At 43.0% G+C, this 27104-nt stretch overlaps 1 protein-coding gene across 19 annotated transcripts in view; it reads right to left on the reverse strand.

Annotated features, from left to right (window-relative positions):
• The window catches only part of RBFOX2 (RNA binding fox-1 homolog 2), a 174486-nt gene that overhangs the window by 8422 nt on the left and 138960 nt on the right, over positions 1–27104 (reverse strand). For 6 of the 19 annotated variants that reach the window (XM_065631173.1, XM_065631285.1, XM_065631257.1 and 3 more), the window contains 7 exons: positions 19758–19850; positions 16965–17025; positions 14563–14616; positions 14319–14411; positions 13080–13212; positions 5051–5093; positions 57–145 (listed from right to left, as the gene is read on the reverse strand). In XM_065631173.1, the coding sequence (XP_065487245.1) occupies positions 57–145; positions 5051–5093; positions 13080–13212; positions 14319–14411; positions 14563–14616; positions 16965–17025; positions 19758–19850 (566 nt within the window). Of the gene's footprint in view, positions 1–56; positions 146–5050; positions 5094–7682; positions 7723–9425; positions 9484–13079; positions 13213–13628; positions 13697–14318; positions 14412–14562; positions 14617–16964; positions 17026–19757; positions 19851–27104 lie in introns of those variants that run through there. The other 13 variants (XR_010605927.1, XM_065631248.1, XM_065631239.1 and 10 more) reach the window with 13 other exon arrangements.

Raw genomic sequence — 27104 nt, forward strand, 5'->3', positions numbered from 1 at the left:
CCTTGAATCCCTGAGCACAGCAAGCTAGCCCCTGGGGATGCCTCCCCCTTACATACCCATCGCTGTAAGCTGCTGCAGCGGCTGCAGCGGCCGTGGCTGCTGTTGCAGTAGCAGGCTGTGCATATCTGTAGGCTGCGTATCCACCCTGCAGGAGAGAAGAGACCTGACTTTACAGATACCTGTCCACCCACGCAGAGCATAAAAAAATAGAAATTAAAAAAGTCACACACATCACAAGGAGAGGAAGTGTTTCAAACTGCATCAGCTCCCATGTCATGTCTATCGCAAGCATCACCCATTTACTTATGTATATTCCTTTCCTCAGAAGGACCACGAAGACTCTTCTATTACCCCATTTAGCAGAAGGAATAAAGTAAAGCAAGCCTGAGCATGGTTATATTCCTGCAGGAAATTAAATTTGGCGTGGAGAAACTGAAAACCAGAAAAGAGCTGAAACCTTGCATGCAATGTGATTTTTATATCCCCTTTCTCTTACGCTGAGGAAATCAGAGGTAGGTACTTTCCATGAAATGTGTCTTTTAGAAAGGAGACCATTCGCAGAAATTTCTGCTTTTTCCCCCCCTCTCTTTTTTAAGCCTGGGAAACCCCAAAGGCTAGAATTTAATTTGGTCCAGATGTATACAAGTATCAACAGCCAGAGAAGCCAAAAAGCAATCAGGAAGAGATGGTCAGAGAAGACAGTCCCTGGTGGTCTCAGGGCTGGTAACAAGCAAAGTGACATCGATATCAACCAGACCATTCTCCCCTCTCTGCACGTAAGAAAGAAACAAGTCAGGGGAAATCATGCCAGAACAGTCTGTATTGCTGCTGCATTTCTGCCCATGCTACACACCTGTAGTTAAGGTCTTTAAAGTGCTTACACTGATAAGAGGTAGTTACTAAAAACATATTTACAGCTGGGTTGGCAAAATGTGAATCCAGAGCCAGAGGAAGAGCGGCGAGTCTCCTCCTGGAACTTCCACAAGGAGCTCTGGGGGCAGAGGAAGAGCTGGCTGGGGCAGGCGGCTCTGCATGCCAGGCAGCAATGCAGGAGAGAGGCCAGCCACATTGCGGACTTTGAGGGGCAAAGGCTGCACGGCAGGCAGAAAAGAGGTCTCTGAAGCCCAGGTTAGCGCTTTCTTTATTGTACAGTTCTGCACACGTTTTCATTAACTCGGAATGGGGCAATGGTAAATGAACTGGGGCTTTGATTTGCTAGAAATACAATGAGCCACAAATAACATCAGAAAACTCCAGATTGCTTCTGGCTTTTTTTTCTTTTAAATTACCAGAAGGGCAGACTTATGCTCTTCACCTCCATCATCAGCTCAACATAGGTCTATCACTTATTCCCTACAGATCTTTTCCCTATATGTAACTAAGAGTACAAGATCAGCTCTACTACAGGACTGTGTGTTTGCTCAGCAATGCTCATTTTTGGGCTAGGTAGCTTTTAAATTAGAAGTAATGATTTTAAATTAATTTTGGTTGCTTTTGTGGGGCCTGCGTTAGCCCCACGAAGGCTAACATGCTATCTAAAACATGCCTGGGGACCATTCCCTGCTCCAGAGGAGGGGGATTTACAGCCTCTTCAATCTTCTAGTTAACAGAAGAAAGAGTAACACAAATCTACACCTCTGAAACATCACCACATTGCTTGAAAATAGATGCCATGTCACAGCTTTGCCTTTGTAATCTCATCTATCTGTTCCAACCCTTGAATTCTGGATTTATAGTTTGGTGAGGTTAGGCTTGGTTTTGCCATGCTATCACTGCACCACCATTACTCCCACCTCCAAAACATGATGAAGACGAGATGAACGAGGTGCAGCCTTAATCCAAATCACATCTTCACCGACCTCACTAAATTAAGACAAAATTTGATACCAGTGTCATTGTGGTATTCCCTAAAGTTTAGGAGCTTCCTGAACTCTTGATGGGGTCTGACACTTGGGCATAAGGCATTTTTGCCTGGCACAACCCTCCTTCTCAGGGTAGCCGGCTTCAGTGCGCACTCCGATTCCCACTCTGTCCCACACTTGCCAGCCACATTTCAGATCAGGAGCCACTTCAAATGCGCCTGGCACATATTCTGAACATGACAGCGAGATGCAGTTTGAAACCAAAAAGGGTTATCATGTAATTCTCTTTTAACTCATGTCTCTCAAAGGAAAATGAAACCAAACCAAAACAATAAAAAAGAAGAAGAAAATAAAAGAAGGGTTGGAATCAGGTGTGGGAAGGGGAATGGCGTAACATTTATTAATCAAAATTAAAAACTAAGCATGCTGACATCTGGAGCTAGAACAACCAGCAAAGTCACCACGTTCAGACTCATATTGGCTAGTTCTATCCATCCCAGCATTCTCTTGGGACAGCAGTTCGCCCTAGGCTCTACCACAAGCTCAGTGAAGTACACAGCCTCAAGTACTAGAGCGTGCAGCCACAACAACCTGCTATTACGGAGACAGTCAGTCACCACTGGAGTTAACATTCCAACCTTAACGACTCCCGCAGCCTCCCGCCCTCGCCCCCCGAAATGGCTCCCACCCTAGCCCTGTCCCACACCACAATGTTAATAATTATAACAAGCAATAACCCATCTGTTATATCAGAGAAGGGAACAGAGACTCCACTGAGAGATTTAGAGCGGGATGTTAACATTTCTTCAGTCAACTGCACAACAAACAAACAAAAAAAAAAAACACAGGAGAAATAATTCATTGGAGAAATGAAGTTAAGAAATAGCTGACATGTGTATTGCTTTTTAACCATGCACTGATGCAAAATTGAAGCTACTGTTAATTTAAAAAAAAAAAAAACCACCAAAAAAATCACAGTATAGGGGTACACACGCACAGGCAGACCCGCTCATTTCAAAGCAGTCTGCGAATTCTACTTGTGTGTACTTCAAATAAAACCAAAAATGGGGATTATAATGGCCATGGTACTTTCCTGTCATAGGAGCAATGAGTGTGGACAGCTGGGGGATTTCTGGCACAGGGATGTATTTAGCATGACCAGCAGGTCCAAATACACCAAAACAGGGTGAAGGAAAGAGGAGGAAAGCTGCGACTATTACTCGTTATTTCGTAAATGCTTTCACCAAGCTCTGGGACCAGTCCAGAGCAAAGCAGACACCGTGCAGGCTGCCTTACCCAGCTGATGCTCCTGTTCTCCATAACCCAGGACCCACCTATAATTCCATCAGTGCATCTAAAGCCTTGCTCAGCTTGTCCAATGTACTAGTTATTTTCTCCTGCTATTCCTGTTCACACACAAGTTTAACTGGTATGCAGAGCTCATCCGTAACCTTACCTACACGGTCCTACCACCCCTAGTGATTTTTGATGCCACTCACTTTGCGTACTCTAGTAAATATAAACTATAACAGAGTAGAGCATCTTCAACAAACATGAACAATCGTGTTCTCCAATAAATGAAACAATAATTTAAAAAAAGGCCCTTGCAGCTGCACCACACTCCTCCAGTGCCACAGCCAAATTGCAGCAGAAGACACCATTCAGTGGCACAGTCCCCAAAACCCAGGACAGCCATGCAAACTCCCACTCCACCTGTTTAAGTAATTTCACAGGGACGGGTCTACCCATCTAGGTTCAGTTTTTAGAATCTTTAGCCTCATCTCAAAAAAATGAGTGCGGCTGAGCTTCTGGCGAAGATGTTGAGTCAGAGACGTTTCTATCAAAGGGACAGTTTAAACACTGCCTTGACAAGGAAAGAGGGCAACTAAGGAAAAGGCTTATGCATTTTTACTGGGCAGTAATTAGCAACCAAAATAACCGTATAAATCAAGGTTAGTCCTTTCTGGTACAGTCTTTTGGATTGTGCGGGGAGCATGTGAGAGAGATGAACACAACCCTAAATGTTGCTTGTCTTAATTCAAGTTCTCCTTCTCTGGGTATCTTGGCAGTATTGCTGGGGCTGTGTTAAACCCTCTTCCCCATGTGAATGTGCAGTGCTTCAGCCTGTAGATCTTAACTGCCAAACTACTGTATTTGCCCAGGTATTCACAAAATCGCAGATTAAAAATTACTCTTCTGTGATGTTACCGTCCTTGGCTCATCAGTGAAGCAAGAACATATTTTTTAAAAATTCCTCCTTCAGCATTAGATGACAGCTTTTCAATGTTGTCATATATTCTCTGAAGTAACACAAACATAGCAAAACAATATATACAGGAAGCTGCAGTCCCAGCTAAAGCAGCATTCCAATTACTGAGCATGCTAATGTAGATAAATGAGTGCTTTTAGACTACACAGTTCAGCTCAAACTAAGTCCAGCTTCTCTTCCACTCTTCAGGTGCATATTAGGTGATCAATCCAACGAGAACATGAGGAAATCCAAAACTACAGCTTGCTATGTCAGTGTATCCTATGGTATAAGCTTCCCATTTCTTTTTCCCTTGCTGCCTTAGACAGGCGCACGTGTGCTGCTGGCACTTTTTACTCAGAAGTCTTTATGCCACTAAGACACAACATTCCCAAACCCCTGGAGAAGTGTGTAACTCATGGTACCAGTTAGATACATTTGACCACATGGCAGGTTTAGTCAGCGAGCCCAGTTTTAGGATCTGTTAGTTATCGTATCTCGAATGTGTCTTCTCCACCTCCAAACTGCCCTATAATGTAAGTTAAGAAGCAGAAAGGGCTAGAACTGTTTCCAGTATTTCTGTATTAGAAGGGTGGCATAAGTGCACCAGGAATGAGCATGAATGAATTAAAAGAGGTGACAGGACAACAGTGTCCATTGCAGCAGGTGCTTCTACATGGTAATGGGACAAGCATGACCTTGTTAACCCTTCCATTTAATTTATATTATTATTTTGTTTTGAATGAAATGCCACTCGGTGTGAAATCTGGACACATGCCGCCCTGCTACAGCAGGGGCTCGGATCACACATGAGTCTGCGCTGCCCTAAAAAAGCCTCTGTTCCCATCTCTAATGTGGTGCTGGAATGGTTAGTATAATTCAGTTTTTTCCACTGCAATCCACAATCTGATCGGTTGGCAGGTCACACTGGCACTCCTACCTGAGGTATTTTAGCGCTAATGATTGGTTCCTGTAAGACTATTCTATAACAGAACACAGGAAGAGCAGTTCAAAAAAACACAGCTGTGGAAAGAAACAATCATACAAACAGCCCACGGCGGGGCTCACCAGCCTTTTCTTTCCAGTGGATGCAAGCACGCTTTTCACAGGCAGCAGCAGTCTTCGCATGAGTGGGTTTGTTTGGGTTTCCCCCCCGCCACCCAGATTGACCCCGTTGTAGAAGAAAGATAATCTTTCTTATGAGCCGAAATCAAGCCCTCTGCATCCTGGGGCAGGTTGTTTATGAATTCAGGTGTCTTGCCAGAGTGGGCTGCATCCAACAAGAGATGGAATGCCTTCTTCACAGAAGAAATGCTAGCAGGATGGTTGCCCCAGGAAAGAAAAAAGGAGTGAGGAAGAGGAAGAGGAGGAAAATGAGAAAATTGGTGCACAGCACATAGGTGGAAAAAACAGCCCAAACTTGGGACGCTTCCCCTTCATCTGGCGTACCACTAACCACTCCTGCAAGCTCAGCTCCTTTCCACCCTTCCTTGACACAACCCTACAGACTCAGAAGACCAAAAGGGAACCTCAACTTAACTCTTGCCCTAGTCCTAACTGAAGTATCCTCTGTCATCCCTTCCACCATCAGGACAAGCCTTTCACAGCAACCAGAGGGAGCTACGGACTGCAGTGAAAAGCACAACAGATCAGTGGGGCACAGGGACACTGCAGTGACACTGTGCCAAGCAAATTCAAAAGGTAACTTCATGTTTGGATTACGGTAACTTTTTCCTGATGTCCACCTGGGCAGCAATAACATAGGAAAAAGCACCACCATCTACCTTGATAAGTCTCCTCTTCGATCATCCTGCTTTCTGACAGTGAGACCAGAGCCACCAACAGCGAAGTCATCAGAAGTCCACCGAACAGCTCTAGCCTAACTTGGGGCTTGGTTTTGTGTTACGTGATGCTACTGCACTGCAGCACCACGTGGTTATGGGGATTCTTCATTACTGAAATCTCTGTCCATAAAACATGTTAAATAAGCCTCTCCTCCTCACCTCCAATGGAAGCTCTGAAGGAGCTTTCTCAAAAGAAATAGGGAGTAAGCCTGGTCAGGCTTCCCTTTCAACATGACGGCAACTTAAATGCCATACCGTCAGGCAAGAGGGACTAAGTATTGCTCGTTTGCTTGCTTACTAGCTGTAGAAAAGTCAGTAGTTGGTAGAGCTGGTGTTTTAGGAGAGAGGCAGGAAAACCCAGAACCCTTTATAATCCTTGACACAGTTTTACAAAGGAACACTTGAATAGGCAGATAAATTTTTAAAGGACTGTGCAGTGCAGATGATTGTATATGTAAGAATGAAGAAATGCACCCCATCTCTGTATGCTTGGACAGCGTGTCTTTCAACTGCTGTAAGCGTGTTGGGAAAAGTGCCTTTGCAAGACTTGACCCTCCGTATAAACCAACAAAATCCAAAAGTTAACTCCATCTTGAGTCTAACCCCAGGGTTGTCTACATAAATGTCAGAAGCGGCACCTTCAAAGGAGCGGGGATGTGAAATCTATGCCAACTGTGCCACTACCCAATATGAAACCTCCCCAGCTCCAAAGAGCTGGTACCTACAATACCACAAATGGAAACTCTGCTAGAGCCAGGCAAGCCACAAGTTGCGATGGCAGTAGCGAACCTGGACATTTTGGCTTTGAAAGGCATATTCCTACCACAGCTGCTCTGCAACAGCTCTCCATCAGAGAGGAAACTGCCTTTCTCACCAGCCAGCCAGAATCCCTCCATCCACAACCCACCTACGTATACAGATGCCCTGGAGATTTGCAATACGGACTAGCTGGGTAGGACAAAGACAATGACAGGACAAAGCCTCCCATGGTATCAGAACTAATTCCCAGGCAGGAGGAGGCTGCTGACTCTTCTAACCGAACATCTCCACATATTTGTACTTTACAATTCCCCAAAGAGGCGAGCGAACCTAGCCTATTTAGGTGCCATTTCTAACAGCAAAATGAGATGTCAGTTTTCACTCTAGCATCTCAGTCTCCATTTTTAATCAGGCCCGGTGTCTTCCCCAAAGGGATAATCTCCACATCCCAGTGGCACATGAACATTTTTAAACATACAGCTCGCTCAGTTTAGTGTGGGCTGCACAAATCAAACCTGAAAGGGCCCCATGAGGGGAGAGAAAAGGGAGGGTGGAAGGGGAGAAGGAAAGGGAAAGTCTGAGGCTAAACCAGTCCTGTTATTTTCATATCCAAATTATGTACACGAGAGAAGTGTTGAGAGAAATTTCAATTTGCTAATCGTCTCTCAGGTTGATTAGTAGCAGTGTGCATGTGGGGGACAGGACACCCAGTAAACTGACCCTGGCAATGATCAGGAAACCCAAAGGCTTAGGTCTTGCACCCAGGGGCAAGCGCAGTGACAGAGAAGCATGCTTGCATTCCTAAATATATAAATATATATATATCCACAAGGAAGAAGAAAATTAAAGTAAATGATATTTTAAAAAAAACAAACCAAACCAAACCAAACAAACCAAAAGAAAAAAAAAAAAAAAAAAGGCTGGCTTGTCAGGGGTTGGGGACGAGAAGGCTCCGGTGTGTGTACTTACATAGAGGTCAGCACCGTAAAATCCGTCCTGGTAAACCACACTGCAGAAAATCCACACAAAAACAAAAAACAAAACAAAAAAACAAAAAACAAAAGAACAGAAAACACATTCCGGTTATTGAGGACGGCAGCATGCACATGCGTTTTACACAGGCAGGTGATGTATGAATCCACAACCTGGGCTTTTGGCAGGAGCAAATCAGCAAGAGAATGTGTGTGCGCACGCACGCTAGACGGCTCCAAGTCATCTTCCATGGCATGCAAAGGGGCAAGGGGTGGGCAGAGGGGGAGACAGTATGCAAAGGAGAGAGGGAGGGGAACCACCATCTTGTACAATAAAAAAAGACTCAAAAAGATCTGATGTCCTGAAGAAGAGAAACAAGGGTTTAGAAACCTCCACTCTGGTTATTCTCCTGGAATGATTTTAGTTACCCCCTGAACACATGGACACATTGGCTTCAAGAAGTGGGCTTGTGAAATCAAAGAGCCCCTCAGAAGGCATCCCACAGGGGCTGTAGTCACCTAAGTCAAAAGCACGTTTCAGAGAGTTGTGTATGATTACGTATTTTGAGCTTCACGGGGCTGCATGACTTTGTTTCTGACATCCATACATCACCTGCTTTTACCCTGCACATTAGACATGCGATAAGATTTGGCTGATCACACAAGCATGCAAAGTATTATTATTCAGCATCATAAAGAACCGATGCAACACCTCAGGAAAACAAGTCAATCAATTCTGATCAAAGTAAACACAGAGAAATGTAATTAAAAAGAAAAAACCAAAAATACCCACAATGCATTGCTTTCACAAGCAGAGATAATGAGCTAAAAAGGTTAGGTGACTGGTCCAAGGTTTGAGAATTGAAAGGTGCAGTGGGAGTCCCTGGTAGGAACAACCTATTCCGTAGCAGAGAGGAGCACCTGGAAGCGTTTCCATGAGATGGTGCTTCTTCTGCTTTAAGACATAGTTTTCTTTCTCTCAGAACTTCAAGCAGGAAAACTGTTAAACCAGAGCCTGGGGTTCCCAAAGAGCCACTCTTACCAGAGCATTCGTTAGGTAAGACTACACAGCTCTCTTTGGGGACAGGGGTCAGGGAAGGATGAGGAAGGAAGAGAGAGGATGTTCCCACCCATTTGAGTTCAGGTGTGCTTCACAATGAGGGATTTCCTCCTGCTTTGTCTTCTGAATAGCTCTGCACAAACTCACTCAAGGCTTTAAAAAAGCATTAGCCCCCACCATCTGTGATGTTCATGGACCTGATGTGCATGACTTACCAATAGCATTAAGGAAAAAGAAGGTATGGAAGCTTTCCTTTTGATTATCGTTTTTTTACTTATCAGATGGAATGTGAAATGCTGCCAAGAGCCTGCCACCCTCAGACACCCATCTATTGTAAGGCACGCACACACAAAAGAAGCCCAGCAGATCTTGCCAAAATTCTGCATGCTATTACTAAAAACTAAAATAAAATTAAAAAAAAAAAAAATCTGTTGCAGTGTTAGCTACTGCTTGAATAATTTAGTCTTGCTGCCTTCCCCAGGAAAAGTACACTCCATTCCCAATGGACAGAGTTACTATGGTCTCCAAGAGCGCTGGGAGCAGATGTGAAGATAGAGACCCTTGTTAGAGGAAGAGGGGAGCCACTTCAGCAGGGAGAAGCAGGCCATAAGATCATGTTTGTTGAAGCTAAATTTTGACAATCACATAACAAAGAATTTGGTTCCTGGGGCAGTGACTTACATTGCTGGGTTCTCTATCTAGGACCAGGAGTGTTTTAGCAGTGATACTCCACCTGCTCCTGCAGGAAAGGCAAACGCATGACAGAAGAAGTGACTGTTGGTTTATGAACAGGTTAGCAGTTTTAACAGTTATCCTGAACACAATCAGTTGGATGAATATAAGCATTACCACATTGGATCAGGCCACTATTTCTGTAACTTAGAATCCTGTCAGCACGAGATGCTGGCATCAGCTCTCCAGAGAAAACTGCAAGGAACACTAATAACAGGTAAGAGTGAGACTTCTTGAGTCCAACCAAGCAAGCACACATGCATCCTCGTCTCTCCTTCAGTTAGGACTTGATTGACACCAACTGCCAGGGCTGAAATTTAGCAAGATTTATATGCTAGAATATCCATATTTGTGATTCTCAGTGCTAGCAAAAACTGAGAGAATTCCTTCATTTAAAAACCACAGAGACCATTCTGGTTACATAGACTGACCAGAAGCATAAAGCAGCCCGGCAGTCTATCGAATCTCAGAGGCATCTGCAAAAAGCCCACTAGCTGAGCTAAAACACATCCATGAGAAAAAGAAATATGCTGGTTTTGTAAAGCAGCCATCATATCATTTAGGTGTACCAACGGTTGACTGTGTTCTAAAAGGAACCAAAAAAACACTCCAAACCCCTAAAGCTCCCTACGGCCTCATATCTACTCTGACTTTTATCTACTTTTGGCTTCAGGTCAGTGAATCCTCTATATATTTACACTCCTAAAACTAAATTATTCTTTACTATAGCACTTCAGTTGGAGAAATAAAATTGATCAAGCTTATTTAGTTTTGAGAGTTCTATAGTAGGTGAGTTTTTTTCAGGCTTTGACTTAATTCTTACAGCTTTTGGTCTGAAGTGTAATTTGTCAACATTCTTGTTTAGAAAGCATGGCCGCTACAAATCGGGGCAATATTCCAGCACAGGTTTTACTCACGCTATATATCAGAGGTTGCAATGTCTCCGTACTCCTATTGAATGCTGCCTCAGTTCTAAATTGAAGGTTGCATTTGTATTCTGGGGTCAGGCTTAGGTGACTGACTAACATCCTCTCCAATGGTCTGAGCAATTGCTTTCTAAGGTATGACTAACCTTCCCTGGATAAACATCCATGTCTGTATGTAAGTATGTACATTCTACATATGCATTAGTGAATCCCAGTTTGAGTTCTTAAAATAATTGTTAAAACTATTAGGAATGGTATGATTTCTTGCACCTTCCTCTGGAGTGTCTGGCACCAGACACCGTGAAAAATTACTCTAACCTAAATGGCCTTCAGGTCTGATCCAGTATGGCAATTCCAACAAGCTTTTATTAATCTACATTCTGTGTTTTTTGAATTCTGCTAAGCTCTCAAATGCAGTGATACCATTAAGTTTTGTAACTTAAAACTTAAACACCACTGAGGTTTGTGAAAACCAATTCCTCCTACCAGGTTTCAGTTAACCTGCAGCTTACTTTACTGTGTTCTTCCACATTACTCACTATGACTTGATCACTCATGTGTTGCTGACTGATCTTACGGTGTTATCTGTTCGCTGGCCAGGAAGAAAGCAATTGATGCAGGATAAGGTGTCAGGAATATGTGCCTGCTCCTGACTCCATGGAGGTCACAGTGCCCACGTGGAGCGGTGCCTGTCCTACAGGTTACTGCAACATGGAACTGAATAGCACATTTTGTATTATTCCACAAAGAATTGAATTCCTCTACCAAATGTCTTGTAGAGATTCAGACTATGATGACAATAAACACCAGAATTAGTTCATTACATCCTAGTGCTTAGGACTAGGGACAGCTCTGGGCCATTTGTGACCACGCCTTGTTTACTGCTGCCCTGCAAATGTTTACTGGATAGCAGGTTACCCACCAAGGCATGGAATCAGTCAGCAGGGTCAGACAAACACAATGTAAGTAAACAGAGTCATGAGACAGTATTTGGAAGGGATAATCATTGGACCCTGGCCCATATTCCAAATGGAAATATACCCTTTACATGAGACTCAGGCTGGATTTATATCCAAGGCAAAGCCCAGAGTCCCTCCCAGCGCACCACTTGTGACAGCCTCTTGCTGGGAATGCTCCAGGCGTTACTCCCAGGGATGAAGAGCACATTCTCCTTGCCTGGTGCAAGTATTCAGTGTTCTGCTAGACGGCAGCACTCAGCTGGGCTTTGCTTCTCTGTTTCACTGTGGAGCATTTCCTAATGAAACCGGACTGGGTCACTGTCAGAGCCACAGATGGAGAGAGGAGTTGCAGGTCAGAGGCTGTGGTTAGAGAATATAGAATATGAACTAGGAGCGATGGCAAGAAGTGGTGACTCTGAAAACCTGGAAGAAACACTCTGCTTGGAAGGCCAATGTGTTCAGGCAAGAGGTTTCATTTAAAGGCTTCCAGTGAATTAAATACAAATATTGATGGATTTGCTGGTGAGCAAAGCTACGTAGATATATGACAACTGAAGCTTACTTCCTTGAGCTCCACTTTAAACATCAGACTGGACTCTAAAAAGAAAGGGTCGCAGTAGCCCTCCCCACTTAACCTGCTACAGAAGGTAACTGCAAGCTTATTCAGCATATATCAGGCCAGCTCCTTGCACTGATGCGTGTGGCTTCCACCTCCCTTTTTAATAAAAGATTTGTAATCTATTTTCTTCCCTTTTGGGTCTAGTCTAAAGGAAAAAAGGATCAAGTCCACTTCTCTGTGTTAGAAGATTAATTCCTACTCCTATTCTTTCTGAGAATGTCGCCTGGAAAATATGGCAAGTAAAATTCCAGATACAGGCAATATGAATAAAGCATCCTCAAAATCAGAAACAAAAAAAGACAGTTTGGAAGGGATTTGCTGAATTATCTGTTGTTCCATCACATATAAGCAAACAAAAACCCAAAACTAAACTCACGTGCAAACATAGTTCCCTGTACTCTTCAACAGCAGAATACTTTTCTGTAACAGCATCTATTCCACTGCATTACTAGTGAAAACTCAGAGGGCAAAGAATGCTAAGGCCACGCACTCACCATTGCCACCATTGCTTCATAGAACAGTTAGAAGAACACTGCACTTCTGTTCTCCCTATAGTCCAAACACTCCCAACTTTAATTTAATGGACTTGATTAATCTTTGGTTTAAACCTTTTTAAACCGTCTCCAACAAAGAAAGCAAATCCATTGTGGGTAACTGGCTCTTCTGTGTCCTACTGCCAGATGGTGAGGCATGAAGGTAATGGATAATACTCCTCATTCCTGGATATGAAAACACAAATGAAGTGCAAAGAGCAGAACCTTTTTGGAAATTTTAGACCTTCTCTCTTTGCATCCTTCTCAGCAGCGCTATAACGTATTAGGTGAATGGATGACAAATACCACATAGACAAATTGGAAATTATGAGAAGGAATCCATCAGCGCTTTAAGCTGCTGCAAGTATTGAGAATTGTTTCAGTCAATAACTTAACATGAAAAAAATTTAGATTTGCCCCCACTGGATGCCATCGTGTGCAGAATGCTCTGGCACTAGCAATATCCTGACTCTCACCATCCAGACAAGTTTAGCTATTTTTTGATTAACCAATCAGCTATTCGACATGTTTGTGCAGAGCACTCTGCTCTCATGACCAGTGCTTACCCTGGGTAGGCAGGGATGGCTGTGGGAGGTACCGCCCGGACTGCCCCGTACACTGTCCTTCCTCGGCCCCTCAGGTGGGCTCCCCGAAATGCGGCTGCTGTGGTGGCTGCAGTTGGATAGGGGAAGCCTGGAACTGTAAAGACAGACAAGGTGGAGGGTGAAAAGGATCTGAGCTCCTGCCCAGAGAAGAACCCTCTGCTTCCAACAAAGTGAGACAGTAGCTTCACAGCGGTGGAACATTTTGCATCAGTCCTGCAGAGGGGCATGCTTATAACCCAGCAAGCATCCCATATGTACTTCCTGCTACACCAGGGCCTTTGGGGGAAGAGGGGTTGCAGAGAGGTTTGGCATGCAAGAGGTTAATGCTTGGGCATGCCTCACCCACCACAAACAGGGTACAAATCCCCCCGCCTTTTGACATCACCATGCAGTCTGGTTAAAGTCTGAGAAGCGCAGAGAGTTACTATCAATATAGCAGGCGGCTCTTCCAAAACTGCAGAGGCTCTTTAAAATAATTTGTCAAGAGGCCCTTAAAGTCAACCAACTTACATCAGTCTCTTCCCTCCTTTCCCCTCCCACTCTTTGCCACCCAATCCTCTGTATGTTCATTTTAAAGCCTGAAAGACAAGATAGCCCATATAACAGCAGCAGAAATTTCCCATAAATTGCCAGTTTACTGAGAGCCCACCTTCATTTAACAAGTGTGACCAATAACTGGCTCCATGTATATTGGGGCCTGCTTTTCTATGCTTTACGCTGGAGTAAACTGGCTCATGATGAAGTGATGTAAAAACCTCAGAGGCATCTGCAAACACGTAATAAACAGATACCAAGAGGGAAGGAGTCCCACGGTGCAAACCCAACCCAACGTGCATCCAGGTGCATGCCACTGGGAGCCCTGCAGACTCGCGGTTTAGCAGCTTGTATAATATGTACTTTAGGGATTTGTCTGTTTGGTTTCTCTGTTTTCAAAAGGGGGAGGGGAGGAAGGGAATGGCCTATTCCTCACACGCACCCTCCCCTTGTTCTGCAGCCTCCTCATCTCAGAAAGACCCATTCGCTAGTACAGAAACACACTGCAGATGAATAAGTTACAGCCACTGCACAGTACGCTTTGGCTCATTCCCAGCTAGACCCATCCTTTCAAGTATATATTATACAGACTGAAGAGAAGAAGGGTAACAAGTCATCGTTAACTCAAGCACATTAACAATACAGGGGCCAACGGGGGCTACTTACTGATTAAAGGAATGTAAGTGTTAATACCCCCCCTTCCTGACAGGGGCACTGCGGCGTCATTGCCCAGCGAGACATCTGCTTGAAAGCTGGACGCTAATTTAATTTTAAAAAGAATAGAAAAAAAACAAGAAAACAAAACAAAACAAAAAAAGTAAAAAGGTTATAAAGAAACAGCAGATTGAGAACATAAACAAACACCACTGCAGTTAAATGGCAGAAGTGGAAGTGTCTACTTAAGCTCTACCTGCATATAACTCAGGGCCGTACACCGCTCCAACCACAGGACTCAACTTCCAACCTGAAACAACAAAGACCGCAGTGAATGCCAAAATCTACACCAAGAGAAGGAGCGGGCAGTGCGGGGCAGGGGAACAGTCTCTTGCGTGTGCCCCAGCTTCACATGCACAGCTCTTTCCAATTTCTGCTTCGCCTCAAATCCCCCTTGGTGTAGATGGAGGCCAACTGCCTTTTTCTTCTAATGTCAAGTTCTAGGAACAGGTCGCTGTACTGGAGGGAACAGCAAAACATCAGCTGATCCGCAGCAGGGCAGAGGCACCGCTGAGGGAATGCCAACTACCTTATATGCATATTTGCCACCAGCGCCCTGCGACCCTGCATTCTCTGCGTGAACCTTGCTGCCAGCTCCTCCTTGCTTTCATTGGGAACGCTGCGGATCGAAAAGCTCTCTAAAGCCACCAGCCCAGACTGTCACTCCAGGCAAATCAATTTATAGCTTTAAAATCTCCAAACAGCCTTCTGTCTTATTTGCTAGAGACCTGCTAAAAAGCAACGGTGTCTGAACTCCCTCACTAACTGAATCACATGACTATGGTGCAGAAAAGCAGTTCGGTCTATTAATCTCACATTTTCTTCTGTGTTATTTTAGTATTTCCTCTCATCTTTATGCTGCTTTTCAGGTGAAAGCCTTCCCAGATAATTGATTTTAATATAATCTGGGTAACTGGCAGAAACTGCAAATCATCAACATAAAACCTACAAGAGAATAGTGCTTAAAGCAGTCACGGGGGTATGCGGAGGAACACACTTCCCAGTCAGATCTAGAAACATATCTGTCTTCCTCCCCACCTTTCTATATGGGGAGCAAAGCAAGGGGTGTAAAGCTAACATCACAATTTGGGCTGGTTTCCACAAAGCACTCTGTTCAAGAATGATCTCAGCTGCTCAGCTAGCAAATCATACAGGTATTTTTATCTAAACAAATCTGTACCCTTCCTCTGTCTTACAGTCCTGATGTACTTACTGTGTTTTAACACCTCTAACCAGCCTAGAAATCATATGAACATCTTTGTGAACTGCAGCCCACCAACACCACCCCTTCATCTGCTGGCAGAGAATCAACAGGAGCTGCAACGCTCGCTCCCTCCGCAAGACTGGGCATGCTGCCGCTGTACTGCCCACCTCGATGGCAAAATACCCCAGTGAGTGGTGGCAGCAAGGGGACTGGGACCAACCCTCAAATTTGGAAACAGTCATAAAACCACTCATCGGTATGCCTTAGGTCTGGCCTAATACTAAATACCTTTGTGTAGCTTTAAAGCTGGCTTTAAATTGCAGGCTGTGAAAGCAAAATACTCCTGCTCGTTATCAGGATTTCACAAGTCATTGCTATGTAAGCCAAGTTCTGTTACTAAACAGTCATACGCATTTTCTGCCCTTGTTTTCAGGACAACAGAGCATTGCTGCTGCATTGCGTTTTACTACAAAATCTCCTGGTTCTTTTCAGACATTGAGACTCAGAATCCCAGCCTTTCTGCCTGCCTCTGTTTCCCCAGTTCTGCAACCAAAAACAAACCAGTTTGCCAAGAGCCTCACAATCAGTCAGTAGCAGAGCTACAAACAAAATTTGTATCTTCTGACTTCTGAACCTCAACATTGTAATCAAAATGTATTCTCACATTAGCAACTACCTATATGCAGCTTCCTGCCTTGCTGAAGCTATTTGGGAACATTTTCAGACCAAAAATAACTTTTCTGCCTGTTTCAGGACAAAAACCCAGATTCAAAAATCTGTATCAAAGCAGCATTCAGTTCTGTCAGAACAACTTTTTATGCTATATATGCCTATGCAATAAAATTACTCCAGAGACAGAAGAACCAAGATATCCCAATGAAACAGGATTCTTCATTACCCAAACAACTTGGTCTTTCTCTATTCAGGTTCACTGGAAAATGACTGAACACAGGCACGGTCTGTAACAAAAAGTGAGCCAACAAGTGGTGCAATGCCTCTGTTTTCCCAACTGCCTGGGGACAGCTGTACTTCTACAGTTAGAACCTGAACTGAGATATATCCAATTATGTATCCTAAGTTATGCTTCTGCATACATATTTAGTTATCTACGTGTTGGCAGTAAGGATCAGGAGCGCTGCATATCCCACTGTACAGCATCAGGTGCAGTAGTGACAGGAAACCCATCAGTCCTTGGCTTCTTTACCAGCTTGGCCACTATTCCTGTCTCCATTTCTCCATCTATAAAATGGCATTCCTCCATAAATGTTTAACCATTATAGTGAAGAAAACCACTACAAATTAGGTTTTTTAGTCCTGAGGAGAGGTCATGACTTTTCCATTTTGTCTTTCTTCAAACCTTTCAGCTCATCATTAGTACAAACAGCCTCTCTTACCATTTGCATAAGGCGTGACCATCTTCTTATTGGTCATCACTCGTGCAGTGGCATTGTTAACCTGAAAGTAAGAAAGGGGAGGTGGGGGGAGAGGGAAGGAAGTGCAAGACGTTAGGGAAAACAGTGGAAAACTCTCAGATACCACACACACACACACTATACTTCTCTTAACAACAAAAAAAATTAACAAATTTTACAAGAATGCAATCTTTAAATTACTTTTAATAGTTGCCATTTAATTATAAAAGTTAAAGCTAAACATGGCACTTTAAAATTATGCATTAAACAAAAGGCCAACGAGAGTAAAGTGCAGATTCTCTGCCGCCCTGTCACCCCTTGGCGTATGCTTATTTTCAGCTCATTGATTGAAAGGGCAAAACTTTGGAGGTTTTGTCCAGGTTCTGTTCAAGAGACAACGATAATTTCTGCAGCCCAGAGCAGGGGAACTGAACCAGGTGATGCACAAGCTGACTTGTTTCTCAAGCTCACCATTAGGACTGAGGCCCAGCAGGCCACTGGCAGGCACACTTTTAGATAGAAAAAGGTAGCCTGGAGTCCAGCAACTTTAGATTTGAACTCCCAAGGCCTGAAGAAATTTCTGGAATGCCACCAATGGTTTGGATGGTCTACATTCATCAATTTCCTCCCCATCATTTCTAAATCTTTTTCCAGATTATGCTTTTCCTTGTCACAAATCTCATGGAGCAAAAAGAAGAAATACATAGCAGCACACCTGGGTCTTTTTTCAGTTTTATTGTGCCCTCCACCCTCTTTACAGAGCTCTGCATAGTTCCAAGCAGTTTGATTGCTCAAGCAAGTGGGGGTGTTACCACAGAGATGGTGCTGATAAAGAAAAGATGGACCAGTTTGGAAGCCAAGTTACTGCAGCCCCATGTCAGACAGCCTCAAAGTTCTTGCAAGGAGGGTGAGGTCTTTATACAACATCAATAATTTCTCAAAACCCATGCCAAATGGGAATTGAGGCCAAGGTGGAGAAGGAAAAGAAAATGGATATAAAAATAAAAGCTGCCTCAGGCCCTTGAGCCTTATGGATGGGGAGAGTACGTGGGGTGGGGAGTCTGGAGCTACATTTACTCTCGTTTCAGCCCCAGAACAATAGAAACATTACACATTTAAAAAGAAAGAATGGGAAACAACAATGATGAGACTGAGAGCATGCAGTTAAACACACACAGATAAAAGAGGGAAAAAAAAATCAAAACAAAACAACAACCACAATTGATTCAAGGGTGGGGAGGGGAGGAGGGAAGAGATAGGGTCTCACAGACAATCATTAAGATGGAGCGAGTGCCTGAAATCAGCTGCTACAGCAAAGTGCAACACAAGCACTTAAAGGAAAAATTGCCAGAACCGATCAGAAACCACCAGTCAGCAAAGAGACCAACAGCTGCATTTAACTGAGTAAAGAAATAAACCGGGGAGGGGGGAGAGAAAGAAAAAGAGAGAAAACAAACAGTAACAGCTACAAACAGGTCTCAGAAAGAGAGAGCAGCAGAAAGAAGGGGCAGGAGAGAGGAAATGGGTGCATTAATAAAAACCAGCCAAACTGGAGTTCAGTAACTCTGAGTAAGATGTGCAAGGGGAAATCACCATGAAGTCAGTAATCAAACAGCTCAGACTGCTACAAAACGATATGTACATCCAAAGTCCAGGCGGCATTACTCAACAGCATTGAAAATAAAAGGTGGAGAAGGGGGAAGGAGGTGGGTGGGGACAACAAGTCAAATCACATTTTGTAGTGTTAATGTGAGATGGCAGATGGATTTTTTCTTTCTTATTTTTGTGTTGGTTTTTTTTGTAATTTTAAGAAAAATTAAAAAAAAAAAATATTCTTCTCTAGCGCTTTTGTTTCACTTACCGCCAACTTGTACCATCGCCAGCATTGTGTATAGTTACCATGGAAAGAGTGAGTCAAGTGAAGGGCCCTAAACGCTAAACCATCGAAAAGGGAAATAAAAAAAAACAAAAACAAAACAAAAAAAAGCAAAATATGCAGACATCTTACTCAAAAACGGTGGCTTTTTTGTTTTAATATTTGTACTTTTTTTTTTTTTTTAAAAGAAAGAGGGAGAGAGGGAAGACGCCAGTTCACCTCCAACACAGTGGAACACCAAACTGGTCAACATCAGGTATGCCTGATATATGGCCATGTCAGCCAGTGTTAACCCTTCATTCCCCTGTGATGAGAGCTACAAACTTCAAGGATGAGCTTTCACCGAGGCAACTCTGGATGGTGGGCAGGTCAAGAAACCAGCAGTGTGTACAGCACAGCCCGCTCGGGGCTTCTGCCCCATGTCTCCCCTTCCCTCCCACCACAGGCATCATCTCACACTTGTGTGGAGGAGAACTGGCCTCAGAGGAAAGAGAGGATACTGGTTGGCCCCCTGCTTTCTTTTTTGGACACAGAGTTAGAAGTTGGACAGTACTCTTTCAGTTAGTTTTGTTCAGGCCTGGTAACAGGAAATCGGAGCCTCGCAAACTGAAGCACAGGAAAAATCAAGACAGCAGAAGGGCAAAAATTTGGAGTGGGTGGGAAAAAAACTTAATAAAAGAAGAAAGAAAATTTTTTAAAAATACCCAAAACAACAATAAAAATATTCCATAAGGAGTGTAAACTTTTATACATTTCAGTGCAGGGAGGTGAAGGACACAGACACAAACACACACGCACACACAAGACTGGGATCCAAATGTGAAATAAGTGAGGCAAGACACAAAAAGAAATCAAAAGAATAAATATAAAGAAGAAATTGAATTACTGAAGACATGCACCTCGATTTTACGGCCCTCTACCACGGTGCCGTGTAATTTCTCCCTGGCCCTGTCTGCATCAGCACTATTCTCGAAAGTTACGAACCCGAATCCCTGCATGCAGCGGGAGAAGGGGGGAAAACATGCACATCGTTATATATTGAAATACTGATCTCTAGGTAAATAGAGAAAAAATATCATAGTATGAAATCGACATCAGCACAACTCAGCAATAACCTCCTAGAATCACATTGTTGGTTCATGCATGTTTCATAAATGAAGGAAATTAAATTCGATAAAATAAAGTAACTGTAATCATAATAAGAAGAGTAATTTAAAAAAAAAAAACAAAACAAAACAAAACATAAAAGCAATTGAGGCCAGACCAAAAAAGAAGTACAAAGTTACTCGAGACAATTTGTTTTGTTTGTTTTAAAACACTAAACCCTGCTCAACATAGGCAAGCCGGTCAAGCCCAAGTGGGGCTTCTCTCCTCTCTGCTAATTAACACAAAGGCTTTGCGGGACCCACCGCCCGCCCCAGACACAATACAGGACATGGACACTGAGCAGCACTTCATTCTCTTGAGAAACTGCTACGAGAGTGAGCAGCAATCTGAGTTCATGCCTGGCACCAGGAATTCTGCGAAGCTTTGGGCAAACCAAACACTGAACCTTGCTTTTCCCACCTGTAAAATGGAGACAATAATAATTACCTACCTTAGGCAACTGTTGAGAGGAAGGGCTGTTTGTAAAGCATCCCTTGTAAGCTCTTCGGGGCACAGCTGATGTCTGCTCCTATGTCTGTAACTTCCCTAATAACGCATGGGGCCCTGAAAGTAAGCAGGGCTTCTAGGTGGCACCATCAAATAAACATTACTTTACATGAAGATTTAAAGTACTGCACATTCTGGGCTTAAAATTTTCCTATTTGTGAGTACTATGTTGGACTTGGGTATAAATCTAAACACCTAAATGCCAATTAATCTGTAAAGGCAGGTTTTGCCTGACACTGCTGACCTACTGCTACCCCCCTCCCACCCTGCACCCATCTTACTTGGCTTTGTTCTGAGATGGCAACCTCTGCGCCGTGGATAGTGACAAAGCTCTGCCTGGTCAGACCATGAAGTTTGAGAAAAATTCACGTGCCCTGCTTGGAGCGACAACAAAGGCTCGAGGACTACTGAAACGTCCCTTTAGTTAGACAAATTCAGGTATACCGCATCTGTGAAGGCACATGCAACGCGTCTGCCCTACATGCTCATGCTGCTGCCAACTCATGCAGTGGTGTAACAGGGCAGGTAAGAGATCGCGCTTCCCTGCAGGGAGATAGGTGCACCGGCATTAACACAGAGCCAACGTGACTAAGGGAATTAGGATTTTAACTAATTATAAATGGTATCTTAGGGCAGACAACTGTGATGAGATATTCTTCATGCCATTACAGAGAGCAGGGCCAAACAAAAACCTTTGTTGCATTCTGGTTTCAGGGTATCTTCAGAACAGGAGTAAATGGCTCCTGTGGCTTGGTATAAAGCAAATACCAGTTTAATGTACAGAGAGTAATCTTTGCTGGCTCTAATGCCCTCAGGAGCAGGAAGAACAAAGCTTGCACTGGATGCAGTGGAAACTCCTGATGTGAATGGGAGAGTGAGGGGATGCGAGTGATTTAGAGCTGTGCCCTGTCCCCTCCAGGCAGCTCGGTGAGATAGGTATGGACTGGGCCCCTCAAAGTAGCATCTTGATTTCTAAGCACTGTTAGCAACAAGCCACAAGCAAGCCATCACCCTTCAAGTGCTTTTTAAAGGTCTTTACAATACTCATCTTTAAAGGCCCAAGACGTTTGTGCATGCTGGCCTTTAGCATTCACAGCTAGGTTTCCAGCACAAAACTGTTGCACATTTGTAAAATGTAGGGCTTGCTTTCTTTTTTTTTTCCCCCCCCTGAATAACAATAATAAAAGAACTTAGCCAAGTACTGCAATGTTGAGATCAACGAGAGTGCTCCAACCCAATAATCTAAAGCTTCGGATAATTTCATTTCTCCAGCTATAAATAAAAAGCTATATAAGTAACAAACTGATGCCTTTTTCAGAACAGCATAGAAGTTTTCTGTTTAAATGAATTAAAATTAAAGCTACAAGAGACTGGGGCTAATAAAACAGCCCAACCGCATATAACTCTCGAGTATGTTGCAGGGAAGCAGGGGGGCTGCAGGGGGTGTAATAGCAAAGCTGATTATGAAGGGACAGGGTATTGTGTCTGCTTCAAAGAACCCCCACAGAGAAAGGCAAGATTGAGAAACGGAGCAGCACCTTTCCCTCTGGTTCTATATAATGGGGAAAAAAGCATCTTTAAAAGGCTGGGGGAGGAGGAGAGGTAAAGACTGCAACAGGAATCCCTATTTCCCTCTTCTCTTTTTACATTAAAATTTCTGTTTGTTCTAGACAAGCCTGTGGAGACTGAATGAAATTTATGTCTTCAGTGATGATGTGAACTGAAAGCTGGAGAGCAGAGGGAAGGTAATTTTTTTAGACATTAATCTGCGCAGGCTAGAACCAAACTAAGACTATTTTAATTCACATTTGTTTGCAATTAGTGACGCCTGTATGGGACTTTAAAAACCACATTGTCATTAAATATGTTTAAACTGATTAGGAATTTTCTCTAATTTTAGTAAGCTAACTCAAAGTATGGTACAATCCACATGCAGACTATATGAAAATAATTAACAATGTGAATTAAAACAGAATTAATCTGATTCTGAACAACATAACTAATTAACCACAATTTTTGTTTTATTGACAGATCAGTCCTTAGCTTGTGCCAGCTCTCTGTTGAGAACCATTTAATGTCAATGCTGAATTAACGCTTTATATGGTTGACTATGGCAAAGTCAGTATTTGTGCCCCTTTTGTTTGTCTTCTTAATGCATCTTAGACATTCAAATTTTCATAACAAAAAACAACTGAGCAACACTTGACATTTTTGTTATTTCTAAGTTTAAAAACTAGCAATTATATATACATATTTTTATGTGGGAGAGAAAAAAAGCACATACATATAATTTTTAATTCCTTCTCACAGATGACCTGTAAAGAATAGGGATTAATTTGTACCTAAATACATATACAACAAACAATTCGCGGTTTTCCCTCCCAAGGTTGTCTTGCCCTTGAAAAAAGAAAAATGAAAGAAAAAGGAGGTGGCAGATGCCCGATATTTACTAGCTTAACTTTATGGTAGGTACCAGTTTGCTCCATAGTAGTAGCTATGGAGCTAGAGGAAGGGAAGATACAATCCTGGGTAAAAGACGACTTAAGGTTTCTAAAATCCAGGTTATACAAATAGTTTGGCTTTAATAAGGCTGTTATGATAACAAGGGTGAAATTTTCAACAATTCCTCTCCATCAGCAACTGCCAGGAACTTCTTCCAAGCAGAAAACAAGTTTAAACCTCAGTGTACCCAGCTAACACTAAATAACCCCAGCAAACATTTTTAGGATTGGTGAGTAATTTGCAGTGCCTGACTAACCCCTTTTTACCCAAAGGTTTATTCAAAGGGCCTGAAGAGACCGAGTAACTGCCACCCTTTTAGTCTGGCCTCAGACTCTGCAATAAATAACAAGCAACATGATGAGCAGTGAAAAAAAAATAATAAATGTATATATAGTATTTGAATGTTTCCATCTCTGAAGAATGAGAAAGAAAATTTACCATGTAACCGTAAAGGGAGAAATCAAAAGCAGACGGTTCTCCTGGGTGTGGCCAGAACACAGAAATTAAACAAAAAAAAACAACAAAAAAATAAAGTAAAATAAAAAAAAGAAAATAAAACCAAAGGAAACTAAACAGAGCCCCTTGAAATCCATGCATTGTTAACCCTGCGTTTGTAACAGAGTTTAGACCAGTCACCTCAGCAGCAGCATCTTTGCCTTGTACCACTGGAGCATGCAGCCAGCAACCGGCCTTGCCGTCACCTGCTGCTGTGCTCGTTTTTAACCAAGTTTTTGTTGTTGTTTTGGTTTGGTTTTCCCTTATTTCCATAATAAACAAACTTTTAGGAGCCTGAAAATATGGCCGAGGAGACAGCAGCTTAGGCTACCTGTTTCCAAGGCATTTGGATAGAGTAGGAGGGTTTCAGCTATAATCCACCTGAGATGAGCAGGACTGAATGCACTGACAGAAACACAGCATGAAATTCAGAAACACATTACTGAAGTTACACACACAAACGCACACTTTAAGCTGGAGAGGGAATTGGTGTAAACCACACTGACAACATTTTGGCAGCTCTTCCAGCTCCTCCCTGTCCCCACACCGCACTTTGAGTGCATTAAGGCACATTCACATAAGCACCTGTCCGTACACCTGTGCAACCTGGTGAACTGGATGCAGGAATTAATTTGGCTAAACAAAACATAAACATATCTTAAAAAAACAAAACAAAACAACCACCTGCACAGTTATTTTCTAGCCGCATTGTTTCTGTGGTCCAGCACCCTGGATTCCAGTCCCTGTGGAGGGAATCAAGCACCACCGGGAAGGTGCTCCCACAGGAGCAGTAGATCAGCTTATACTATCAAGCCATCAAATGCAGCCCTAAGTAAACTAGTTCAGTGTATGGACTAATTTAACTCATTAGTTTCGTTTTGCAGAGTTGAAGGCATAAAACCGTACTTGACTGAACTAGGATAAAGGGACACAGGTCATGTCTCCTTCACAACATTGGCATTATAAAGGGATTTGGTGACCCGAGAAGGCCACACTGGTCACTGGTACTTAATTTGTTATTAAGCCTGTTTGTGTTAATAACCCTATTTGTATTTCTGGTTCAACTGATGACATCCGAACAGAAATTATAAAAATAGAATTAAAATTAAAACAAGACTTGTAATTTATTTTAGGTAACAAGGGATTGTATGTATTTCACTGAGTGGAAACTAAGTCCAGAACAAGAGTGGCTCAAGTCCAAGCACCCAATCCATTCAAAGAAGAAATAAACACACACGCAAACACACAGTCTTTTAGGCACAGTTATCAAAACCTGAATTAACAGTCTTATCTCAACCTACAGTTAACTGCAAATAAAAAAATCTCCTTTTTCCACACACCTTTCTGCACAAGTTTACAGTTTACTTACAGCACTCCACTCACCAAGAGATGCAATTTCTTTGTGAAGAGAAAAGCCACTATACAGCCAAGACACTTGCACACAAGTACTTGGAGATTTGGGTCTCCCAAGCAGAAGGCAGTGAGGGACATAAACTTAGAATAACCTGAAACCACAAGCTTGTCATCTGCACTAATATGAACTCTCACCATTAAAAAAAAAAAGAAAAAAAACCCTAAAAAATAAAGAAAAAAAAAAGCTCCCTCTTCAGCCAAGATTTTGCTGTCTGCTTACGCACTCTTGGTCTCTGAATGTCATCAAGGGCACATCTTGGAATGACACACAGTACACAGCTGATGAGCAAAGAGCTTGGATTCCCTTCCCCTGCAGCTTCACGAATGCCACAGGGTACTCATCATGCAGGCAGACTGCATTAATTCTGCAAATATATCCACTTGTTTGGTTCAGCACAACAGTGCCAAAGTATGCATCTAGAGGATGCATCTCCACTAACAAAAGGAGCAGGAATCCTCGCTCTCTCAAATTCCTCTAGAGGTGCTTTACTCATGGTTCAGTGAAGTGCACGGTAAACTGCAACCATGAGCAGAATGCTATTTAAAGGCACTTATAGAGGTCAGAACTAGAAATGTGATGGTAAACAGGACAAAAATGAAACAAACAGCTAGTTTCCTGGAAGCAAGCAAAAAACTAAACACATCAAGGGAAGATTGATGTCATTCTATTAAACAAGAATGAAACAAAATGAAATTGAAGGGATGGTTAAAGTTTGTATCTTGTTTCTCATACGCAGCAAAACAATATCAGTGTAAAGTCTACCAGGGCTCATATAATCCTACTAAACAGATTGAATCTGGGCAGAAATTGAGTTAGGAAACAGGAATTCACATTCCTTTGAAAGAAGAATCAACAAAACTAATTATAAGCTGCCTCCTACTCCGCTGTGATACAGAGTCAACAAGTAGCACTTCCGAGGCCAAATGGAAGAACCTGAGGTGTGAGGTGGCTGCAATGGAGACACGCTGCTCTCTTTGACCACCAAACTTCCTAAATACACAGAGATCTTGAAGGTGCAGCCAGTTTGATCTGGTTCCCCCAGGCTGTCAAAGCAAACTGCCTGGTCATCTCAGGTGGATTCAAAAGGAAGAATGCAACCCACACTCTTCCTCCCATCCCTCCTACCAACCAGCCCTGGAGCCATCCCAGCAGAGATCTCCTGCCACAGCTCAGCAGGGACAAAGCGCTGCTCAACCCCATCGTACACTGGGTGGGGGCAAACCCAGGGCAGTTTGGGATTTAACGCCATACCTTTTAAATATTTATAAAACATATACACAAAACTCTACAACCCTTAGGAACCCGGGGAAGGGAAGGGAGCATTGAGAACACAGCACAAGGCAGGCAGCAGGAGCATCTGCTTTCGGATTCCCAAGAGAGAGGAGGAGGAGAAGAAGAGAGAGAGGTTTCATATCGTTAGATTAGAATGGAAACCACAGGGCAGGAAAATGCATTCAGATTTATTTTTTTTCCTAAGGTGGAGGAAGAACCCAAGAGTGAGTGAGTGGCCTCCAGAAAGATCCGTTTCCTTTGCTTCACCATCAGATCACCAAACTGTTGTTTTTCCATTATTATGTGAATACCAGGTGCTTCGTGCAGCTACAGCCCACTCAAACACTGGGGCCTCCCATTTTCATGCTAAGCAGGAATAATCTTGCATTCTTTTAAAAACAGGAATTATTTTGGGTAGAGAAGGATGCAAAGATACCACAAAATTACTCTTCGGTTGTTTTCTCATTCTGTTCAGATTCTGCCCCATCCCTCACACAGGCTCTCAGTTTTGCAACTGCTTTTTGTTGTAAGATGACAAAAAAGCAGTAGAAAACTGCATGGTCAAGGACTGGAAGAACATCTCTTTGGATTGTTTTCTTTTTTCATATATTTATTAAGGGTTTGGGATAAAACTCTTCAGCAATAATTTTGTTTTAACTGAAAACCAGAAGTCTTGGGCTTTAACAAGTGCACAAGAAGGTACTTTTCATGGTCATAAATCAAGTCTTCACAGAAAGCCTTCAACATTAGCGTTGCCTAGAAGGGCAAGGGCAGCCGTGGGTGTATAATACAGGGCTGTATAGATGGAAGAGAGAGCGAAGTTCACATGTGGAGGGGAAAACACTGCTCTGGAAAGCACAGGCAGTGAGGGATGAAGGCTACAGCTCCCCACTTTGCCAGGCCAGTTATT

Source organism: Caloenas nicobarica, chromosome 1, assembly GCF_036013445.1.
Source record: "Caloenas nicobarica isolate bCalNic1 chromosome 1, bCalNic1.hap1, whole genome shotgun sequence".
NCBI lineage: Eukaryota > Metazoa > Chordata > Aves > Columbiformes > Columbidae > Caloenas > Caloenas nicobarica.